The sequence below is a fragment of the Giraffa tippelskirchi genome, chromosome 13 (assembly GCF_054371585.1).
Source record: "Giraffa tippelskirchi isolate mGirTip1 chromosome 13, T2T-mGirTip1v1.2.pri, whole genome shotgun sequence".
In the NCBI taxonomy this organism is placed as follows: Eukaryota; Metazoa; Chordata; class Mammalia; order Artiodactyla; family Giraffidae; genus Giraffa; species Giraffa tippelskirchi.
In genome coordinates, this window is record NC_137287.1 from 61,620,198 (window position 1) to 61,630,612 (window position 10,415).

The 10,415-nt window shown below is 39.9% G+C and overlaps 1 protein-coding gene and 1 pseudogene across 18 annotated transcripts in view; one reads left to right on the forward strand and one right to left on the reverse strand.

The window, feature by feature from the left end:
• The window catches only part of YME1L1 (YME1 like 1 ATPase), a 28,018-nt gene extending 17,652 nt beyond the window's left edge, over positions 1 to 10,366 (reverse strand). For 4 of the 17 annotated variants that reach the window (XM_081554155.1, XM_081554170.1, XM_081554160.1 and 1 more), the window contains exons 1-2: positions 9,426 to 9,617; positions 3,737 to 3,868 (exon numbers count right to left, since the gene is read on the reverse strand). In XM_081554155.1, the coding sequence (XP_081410281.1) occupies positions 3,737 to 3,868; positions 9,426 to 9,458 (165 nt within the window). In that variant the 5' untranslated portion in view covers positions 9,459 to 9,617. Of the gene's footprint in view, positions 1 to 3,736; positions 3,869 to 5,201; positions 5,288 to 7,297; positions 7,383 to 9,425; positions 9,618 to 10,286 lie in introns of those variants that run through there. The other 13 variants (XM_081554166.1, XM_081554158.1, XM_081554165.1 and 10 more) reach the window with 8 other exon arrangements.
• Positions 6,286 to 7,158, forward strand: LOC145531526 (cytosolic iron-sulfur assembly component 2A pseudogene; annotated as a pseudogene). Its single transcript, XR_014072507.1, has one exon. The product of XR_014072507.1 is annotated as a cytosolic iron-sulfur assembly component 2A pseudogene (transcript).
• Positions 10,367 to 10,415: the final 49 nt, after the last annotated feature.

The window sequence follows — 10,415 nt, forward strand, 5'->3', positions numbered from 1 at the left end:
TTAATTCACAAATGATGGAGAAACCTCTGGGAACAGGTCAAACAAAAAGTCATCAAAAGTCCTGGAATGTTTGAGATGCAGTCAAGTTCAGTGACTGAAGAAAGCACTAGAAAGATGGGCTATGGCCAAATTGTGAGGAGCTGTGTTTGAATTTAATTCTATACCTAATATCATTAATTTTGTTTTAGAGGAAGAAAACAGAAGATAAAGGTGATAAGCTGGAGGAAAGAAGGCTGATATAACAAAAGAAAAAAGGCATGAACCTGAACTGAGCCCTAAGAGGGATGCAAATACCAAGTGGCAGACAACAGACATTTGAAGAAACCAGTGAAGTACAGGATTGTGAGGGAGAGGGCTTCTGGACGGATGGGCTGGTTATTGATCTGCTGTCTCTCAGCTCCTCTTGGTCCTTTCTCTGGCTCCACAATCCTGTATCTGTATCTGGGCCCCTCTTCCTTTGTTGGCTAGAACATTAAGTTGTCAGTAGAGGGCACTGGAGAGACTTCGTAGGAGGAGTTTCTGTTCCTGGTTCAGGCCACGATTTATGTTCACTCAGCAGGCTCCTGGGTGCAACACCCATGGTTTCTCCAGCATCTGGCTCCTGTGTGCACAGCTGCCAACAGTACTTGGCAGCTTTCCCACGAACAGCTTCTCCTGGTACCCAGGTGGCAGATTTCCATCGGGTTCAGCTTGCACAGCACCAGCACATTCTATACCATTTAGTGAGCCAAGGCCATACCCTCTCCAACAACCTCACAACCTCAGCCCAAGGGTGGAGAACTCTTTGTGGGTAGCTCAATCCTGGGAGTATTAGCTGCTCCTTGAATCTGCAAGTCCTATATATTTTGAGTTCTCTTTACTTATTACTAGCCAATCCCTAGTTATGCCAATCCCCTGTGAGACCAATGTTTTTTAAATATTCAACTAAAAATACTTATTCTGTATATTAAACTTGCACTGTTCAAATGACTATGTGGTCTCTCTCTCTTAGCTGGACCCAAAGAGGTGCTAAAACCATTGTAAGATCAAATACACTGGAATCAGAAGAAGTAGTTCAGTTTTAGACATCTTAATTTTGAGGTCCTTGAAGCCTGTCCAGAGGGTATTTTAATAAGTCACCAGATGACTATTTTAAAACTCTAGAGATACTTTAGAGTTGAAGGTAGATTTGGGAGGTATCAGCATATAGAAATATACAAACATTAAGACAGATAATCTGGGAGACTGTGGAGAATGAAAATTAGATTACAGGTAAATGCATCCACTATTTAAAAGGCTGGCAATAAAAAGAAGTCCAGCAAAACAGAAAGAGGAAAAAAAAAAATCAATGCAGTATCACTCAGTTTCTGAGAGTACTTTGAAAACAGTGGATATTCTTAAGGAAAAGTTGAAAAAGTTGCACATTTTTTAAAAGGCCTGTATTTACTGCTAAGGAAATCAACAAAATACACCAAGCCTATAAAATGGTAAAAGTAGTAGCCAAACTACAATGGGAGATGGTATAAATAAAAGCAACGATTAAGTTCAGAATACTTTTCATAAGTCTGAAAGCAAAAGGCAAAGAACTCAGACAGCTTGGAAGGAAGTTAAAAAGAAAGTTTTTTTGCTTGTATTGTGAAGTGGATGTTTGGATGAGTAAGACTTGATGAAAGCAAAGGCATCGCAGAACAAAGGAGGCGAGAGTAGTGATGAAGAAGGATGCTTAAGAAAAATGGAAATGTTTGTGAAACAATAAAAGCAGTCATCAGTGATAAGCCACAGGACTAATGAGGGTAAACAAGAGGATAAGACACCAATTCTGTATTTGAAACCATTAGTCTTAAGCTTAACTTTGGCTTCTACAATTTAGTTACTTTTTAAGCTAAAATATACTTCACCACTGATCTAGCCATTTCACTTAATGAAACAGTCAAGTATTTAGTACCATGGAAAGTACAAGTGGTGCTGTTTATAGCAGAAAAAACTGGAAACAGTACCCAACAGACCATAAAATGAACAGACTGAAGTCATTAAAACTAATGTATGGTATAACAAGTTAATAAGACTATTAAATGATGAAGGAAAAATCTTAATCTGCATATATAGTATGATCCAACTATTATAAAATATGAAAGTACAAGGGAGAAAAGGAGAAGTAGGATCATAGATTAATTTCTCCCACTTACATAATATTTTCCAAAATTTCTGAAATGAACATAATAGTGCTGCATGTAGCAATTTTGATACATGCAGTCATATCATTAGGAAAGCTCTCTTAGACTGTAACTGAGAAGGGTGTCACGAAACAAGAATGGACCACCTATAGAAAGAGGCAATAGGAATCTGGCAGATAGTATAAAAGGAAAACATAAAGACAAATTTTTCACTTAAATAAAATAGTATCTCAAGGCTTACCTCCCAACCATCCCCTCATCCCACTCCCACCAAAAGTAAATCTGGAAATAGTGTCAGATTTCATTTTCTTGAGCTCCAAAATCAATGCAGATGGTGACTGCAGCCACAAAATTAAAAGATACTTGCTCCTTGGAAGAATAGCTATGTCAAACCTACACAGTGTTAGGAAAAGCAGAGACATCACTTTGCCGACAAAGGTCAGTCTAGTAAAAGCGATGATTCTCCAGCAGTCATGTATGGATGTGAGAGTTGGATCATAATGAAGGCTGAGCACCGAAGAATTGATGCTTTCGAACTGTGGTGCTGGAGAAGACCTCTTGAGAGTCCCTTGGACTGCAAGGAGATCAAACTAGTCAATCCTAAAGGAAATCAATCCTGAGTATTCATGGGAAGGATTGATGCTGAAGCTGAAGCTCCAATATTTTGGCCACCTGATGCAAAGAACTGACTCACTGGAAAAGACCCCGATGCTGGGAAAAATAGAGGGTAAGAGAAGAGGGCAACAGAGGATGAGGTGGTTGGAGGGCATCACTGACTCAATGGACATGAGTTTCAGCAAACTCAAGCAGACAGTGATGGACAGAGAAGTCTGGCTTGCTGCAGTACATGGGTTCGCAAAGAGTTGGACATTACTTAGTGACTGAACAACATATACTGTCCTCTGCCACAGTCCCTCAAATGAGGACTAAGGATATAAGCCATTTACAGGTTAAAGAGGCTTCTGTGAAACTTAGCCACATATTATAGTGTTTACTATGAAAAATGTATTCGGAGCTACAAGCAACTATCTTAGTAACAAGTCTTGTAAACACAAGTTTCTAGATTGGCAATTTGCTATATACCAGACCACGATGATTTTACAATTCTCTGAATACTCAAAGCACAGTTTCATAACTAATACATTTCATTTTCAGGTATCTGTGTTTCAACTGTTCAGTTACACTGAAAGCTTCTATAAGGCAGCATATAATAACTTCTTGCTCTTCTGTCTTCCCTGAGACTTGTGGGGCAGTTGTGGAGTAAACTGTGGGATCCCTGCTACCATTGAAGCAATACAAAAGAATATTTAAATGGTATCACACAAGTAGTAACACAGGAAGTGAATACAAATACAGTGCCACGTGAAATTTTTTATAAGACAAATGTTAAAAATAGGACAAAGTAATAGTTCTATACACACAACAAAGCCAGAATTAGATGTCTTTAATCCTGCAACAGAGATTAAACTGAAGACAGAAATCACCCTGCTACAAATGCCTAAATATAGAAAGTTATTTCAGGCATGTTTACAATGTACTAAACCAAAAAAGCTTTCTCACACATCCAGGGTAAAAACTCTTACCTCATTGCTGGGGGCCTCATGCTCAGACACTACATCTCGATGCTGGTTTTGAGAAATGGATGCACTGACAGAAACTGAGGTGTTTTTCGGTGAATGGAAGGCATTGATGAGATGACTCAGAGGAACTGTAACCTAAAATAAGATAAAAGCTGAAAATCAGCAGTGCTTTTTAAAATAAAAACAGCAAAAAAAAAAAAAAAAAACCTTTTTATTGTCAGAACTGGGGATTGTACAAAGTTAAACATACATTGTTTATCAAAACTATACAGTAAAAATTGTAAATACTCAGATTATTGCTAGTCAAAAACTACTAACTTTCAGGATAGTATTGGGATTATATACAGCAAAAGTACTAAAAATACATATATTTCATTGTTGTAGCAACCTAACTCCAAGGGATTTATTCCAAGGAAATAATCTGGTAAGTAATATATGCTTGCATATGCCTAGATGATAATTTTCATCAAAATATTTAAAATTTATGGAAAGCTAGAAATGTCCAAGAATAGGGGAATGGCTAAATAAACAATACCACCACAAAAATGAAATATTTCACAGACATGAAAAAAGCAAGCACATATCCAGAATTTTGTACTTTTCAACTTCCCTACTACACCACCCCACCCTATTCTGAGCCACCACTATCTCTAACTGGACTTTTTTTTTTTGGTACATGGATTTTTAAAAAAACTGCAACCTAACTTCTCTCCCTGAATCTCCTCTATTAAAGCCAGTCAGATCTCATCACTCCTCCGCTCAAAACTCTCCAATGGCTTTTCTCACAATAAAAAGTTGATGTCCTAACAACGATGACTCTCTGGCTCTTTCTCACTTCTGTGAACTGATCCACCATTAAGTTCCCCTTCATTCTCTCTGTTCTGGCCACCTCGGCCCTTGGCCCTTTTGCTGTTCCTGGAACACACCGGGCAGGCTCTCACTCAAGGATTTTGCATTGCTTTATATTCCCACCTCTCCAGTTAGTCACAAAGTTTGCTCTCACGCTTCCTTCAGTTCTTAACTCAAAAGCAATCTTTTCATGTGTCTCTTCCCTGGCCAACCTACTAAACAACCCTCTCCTAATATTCCTTACTGCCTTCCTCTGCTTTATTTTTTCTTCTTGACATTTATATTATCGAACATACTTTATATATTTACTTGTTTACCTATATATTGCTTACTAGAAACCTCAACCTAAGTCCCCTTATTAGCATAAATTCAGGTGGGTGATCCAAAGAGGGGCTTTAAGAATAAAAACACGCCTATCACACAGGAAATTTCGAGGGCTTCAGGAGCTCTGTGCCAAGAACTGGGAACAAAGACCAAAAATTTTTATTTATTATACCACATTCTCCCACTGGAACATAAATTTCATGTCACAAGGGATTTCTTTCCTGTATTTTAATATTTTTCTCTTTTGTTTATACATTAATTTACTATAAAATGTTTTTACATAATACTTACACACCTTAGATTTTTTTTCTCTTTCTCTATTTCATTCAATATTGTATCCCAGTGTAACAATAATGTACACAGTAGTTGCTAAATAAACATCTGTTGAGAAAATGAATAGACTAAATGGGCTCTTACTATATGACAGGTTTTATACTATATGCTTTATTAATTATCTCACTTAATCCTCATAAGAGACATAAACGTTAGTTACTTCTATTTAACTGATGAAGAGAGCAAAAAATTAGATTCAATGTCGTTTTCCAAGTCATTCAGCAAGAAAGTATAATATTAGAGGAAAGATTCTAACCCAGATAATCTGACTTCAGGTTCCACTTAAAGATTTTTCATCCCATGGTTACTGATGCAGAAATAAAATCATAATATTGTTATATGAAAAAAGCAAGCTATAAAACTTCATGTAACATTTGTTTTTCAATTATGCATACAGAACTTTCCTGGTGGTCCAGTGGTTTGATCCCTGGTCTGGGAAGATTTCACAAGACACAAGGCAACTAAACCAGTACGCCACAGCTACTGAGCCCGAACACTAGAGTCCGTGCTCCTCAACAAGGGAAGCCCTCACTCACTCCAAATAAAGCAAGCCCAAGTGCAGCAATAAAGACCCAGTGCAGTCATGAATAAACGAATAGTATGCATACACATATTTGTATAGACTTAAAGGGATGAAAGAAGTTATTCTAAAATGCAATCTCTTGGAGTGATGGAATTATGGGTGATCTTTATTTTCGGGTATTTTTCTTTTCAGCATTTTTGGCAATGAGTGTGTATTACTTTTAAGAGTCAGAAAGAAATGATAAGCTCTTTTAAAGCTGCAGGGATCAAATTAAGATACACATTTTCTGCCTATACCTTTGAAAAGTTTTAATTACTTATATTTCTTCTCATTCAATAAAGAATTTAAATTGCTGTTTCCCTAGCTCCTCTGGAACAATCCATCTGGTCCCACCTATTATCTGCTTCCCTGGACCTTTAGGCTTGTCTTGGGCCATTTGAAGACCAGGCAGTAGATAAATCCTGAGGCTTGCTGCTCAGACTGGCTCGGGTGGGACAGTCATCAGGGATGGTGGAACGTAAGAATGGGACAAGTGTCCGGACTGCTCTCCTGGACACTGAGCAGAGTCCTGTGGCCCTCAGGCCTCTCCGAGTGGAGCTGCCCGGCAACCCCGCATCGTGGAAGAGAAAGAGCTAGAAGTTTATGACTTGATTCAAACTCTCCGGGACCTAGAGAAGCCCAGTACTTTAGAAGAACTGGAAGTGGTAACAGAAAGTTGTGTGGAGGTTCAAGAGATAAATGAAGACGACTATTTTATTATAAGGTTCATGCCAACAGTACCTCATGGCTCTTTGGCAACTCTTATTGGGCTGTGCTTAAGAGTAAAACTTCAACAGTGTTTACCATTTAAATATAAGTTGGAAATCTAAATTTCTGAAGGAACCCACTCAACAGAGGAAGATATGAACAAGCAGATAAATGACAAAGAGCTAGTGGTGGCTGCAATGGAGAAACCCAACTTATGGGAAATCGTGGAACAGTGTGTCCCAGCACCTAAGAGCTGTTTTAAGAGCCATTAAACAGTAATCATTTGATGTATTTGTTTAAACTCTTTGTAAAATGTAGAAGATTCATGTTTAATACATAGGTGATTTGTACCTCAGAGCATTTTTTTTCAAGGATGATTTCCAAGCAAGATTTAATTATAAGATAGTACCTACGTCCCTTCAGTGTCCAACATTCTCAGGATTTGTAACACTTAAATGATCAGACAGAAAAATATTTTCTAGTTACTATGTGTAAGATGAGTTGCTATTTTTCTAATCCCCATTATGATACACCTCCTTGTCATGTCAAGTATTTACCATCCCCAAATGTATTAAATCTAAATCATCACTCTGTAAAATAAATAAAATAGACATGATTCCTGTTAAAAAAAGAATTTAAATTGCTAAAACATGGTCTGATCTCTTCTTAATGAAAAACTTGACCCTCTGTCATACAATTTAAATTCCAGTGTATTAAACCAATTAAACAACCAGGAATTACAAATTGTGTTCTGGGCTTTCCTGGTGGTACAGTGGTAAAGAACCCACCTGCCAATGCAGGGATGCAGGTTTGATCCCTGAATCAGGAAGATGTCCTGGAAAAGGAAATGGCAGCCCACTCCAGTATTCTTGCCTGAAAAATCCCATGGACAGGGGAACTTGGTGGGCTACAGCCCACGGGATGCAAAAGAATCAGACGTGACTGAGTGACTAAACAACATTACCATCTTCCACAGTATAAAATGTGAGAGTTCTATGTAGCCCAGTTAGGACTGCCTATAGTACATACAGCTCCTTCACTATCTCTGCCAACATCACACATTACTAACTCCACTTAGCAATGATAAATTCTCCTAATACGGGGTCTTCTAGATACCATGGGCTTCCCTGGTGGCTCAGTGGTAAAGAATCCGCCTGCAATGCAGGAGATGCAGGAGTCACTGGTTCGATTACTGGGCTGGGAAGATCCCCCGGAGGAGGGCATGGCAACCCACTCCCGTATTTTAGCCTGGAGAATCTCACGGACAGAGGAGCCTGGCGGGCTACAGTCCACGGGGTCACAAACAGTCATACACAACTGAAGCGACTTAGCACGCATGCACACTTGATACCAACTTCCTGCAGTTCAGTTCCAAAAGCTTTAATATTCAGCAGATTAAGTCAAATTTTTTTTCAAATGATTGGCAGGACTCCACCAGACACTAGTACACCTTCTTTCAGCCAGCTGATCAAACCAGAAACAACTTTTTCCATCGTCCCTGATGAAATTCTTTTTTCAAAATAAAATCTCATACCCTCCTTTTCATAAACACTGTCACCACTTAGCAGTACATCAGCCCCTCTCTGGATTAGTGCAATAACATCCTTATCTGAAAACACCTCCACTCTTGTTCTTCCACATTCTCCACACAGCAAGAAGCCAGGGTAACCCATTACTCTGTAATAGAATGTAATATAAATCTGATCATGTCACTCCTTAACATGTTTAAAAGAATTCAGTGGTTTCCAACAAATTGCAAATGAAATTCAAAGTCCCTTATTATAACTCCCTGTATGATATGTCAAGTTGTCTTTCCAACCTCCTTTCTCCCATTGGCCCTTTAATCACCAACCAGGCTCTAGCCACACTGGCCTTATTTTTGTTCCTCCAATCAGCTAGGCACGTCATGATCTCAGAACCTCCAGATGTTCTGTCTACTTGTTCCTGTCTATTAACGTGGCAAACTCCTACTCGTTTTATTTCACATCATCATTAAAGTCCCATATTTTCTTTGTCCACCTAGTACATTACTGAAGCCCTATAAATAAATTATTTTTTTTTTAACCCAACCAGTACTAGAAAAACAAAAGCGAGTGGAGGTTACACAAAGGGACATAATTATAATTTTAAACCAAGAAAAACTAAAGAATGTCAAAAATATTTTGAAAACTGAATGTATACAAAAACTGTTTATTTGCAAAACTGTGAAGAACTCTCAAAAAAAAAGTTACCATCAAAAATGATTTTTAAATGAACTAAGAACAAAACAGTCACAGGTGATAACTCCTGAGAGAATTAAAAATAAAAACACTTGGCATCTTTTTTCTCTGCTCTTTTGCTTCATAAATGGAAAGATGACGAGGAGGCTGAATCAAAATTTTAACAGCAAGTAATCAATTACTTAAAATATACGTATTAGTTATTGTTGATTAAAAAAAAAAGAGAGAAACCATTCATAGAAGCTTGCAAATTTCTCAGCATGTCTGGGTTAAATGCCATTAAAAAAAAGAGAGCGAGTCTGGGTTGTGAGTACATCTTTGAAGAGGCAGAAAGACAGAGAAGAAACATCACTTGCTCCCTCTACAGCTATGGTAAAGACCTTCTCCTACCCACTCCTCAACCCCCCCTCCCCAGAAATGCCTAGCACTAAACAGTGCCAGATGGATTTTCCAGCAAAAATTCCACGCAATCAAATCGATAAGCCAGTATCTCCACCAGGCTCGTACTATACTTATGCTTCTTCGTCAGCCTTTTACTCAGCGTCGCCCCGGTCTTTTCTCAACACCAGGACTCCAACTGGATTAAACGCTTCCCTCCTACGACCAACCCTTAAGGGAAACCGCTCCCAAGAAACGCAAATGGCAAACAGCCCGGAGCAGGGCTGGGACAGAAAAATAAGCTGGATACCAGACCCACCTGGGGCTGCACAGTGCTCGACAGGGAAAACATCTTCTCCAGGCCGTCAGCGACCTCACCCGCCTGCCAAAACTGTCCCCCTTCGCCGGTCCGGCGGGGAGGCGCTGAGCCCTCTTTTCCCCTTCTTTTCTCTCTCCGAGCCCTCACTCTTCCTAGAAGCGGAAAATGGCCTCCCCAGCCTACAGCTGCTGCAACGACAGACAACCCGCCCCGGAAGGAAAGGCGCTAACGCACCAGTACTTCCGGGGCAGGTGAGGTCGCCACCCTCGGCCAATGGCGACCCCGAAACAGTTCACTTTCACATTAGATAATACACGCGCCGGAGCCCCAAAGCTTTCTGGCTGTCGTTTTCTTTTTAAAGGGGAACGGCATCCACCCCGTTAAATCTTCCTCCAGCTTTCTTATCAATACTTCCGACATATTCTCCTGTTGTGACTGGGCCTTGAGCCGTAACACGCTCTTTTGCTACAATTTAGTGCTCTTTACCTTCCCCACAATAAATAAAAAAACTTCCTGTTCCAGATAGGAAAGTTACACCCAGTTAAAATGTCAAATTACAGGACCAGGAATGCGCTTCCTGCTCCTCCAGTTTCTCCACATGCTATGATTTCACTGGTCACCGATTCACTGACCAGACCGAACTGGTTTACATTTCTCGCGCGGGTGAGAGGCCCCAAAGGAGTCTGGCAGTTGTTTTTTAAGTGGGGTAAGGGCTCCACCAGCCTCCTTTGGAGGTCGGGATAAAAAACTCTTCCAGTCCCGTTATTCAAATTACAGCCCCCAAAGTCCCTTTCCTCATAGGCCAAAAACTGTCATGCCGTCCCCAGACAGTGTGAATAAGGTAAATCAGCCGCCGTCAACCTGGAACAGACTGTGGTAGGTTCAAAAAATTCCCGGAAGCCCCCCCTTCACTTCCATCGGCTTCTGCGTCGACGCAACGCAGGTGACGGAGGCGGGGATGCGCATGGACGGGCGTGGCGTGGGCTGCGA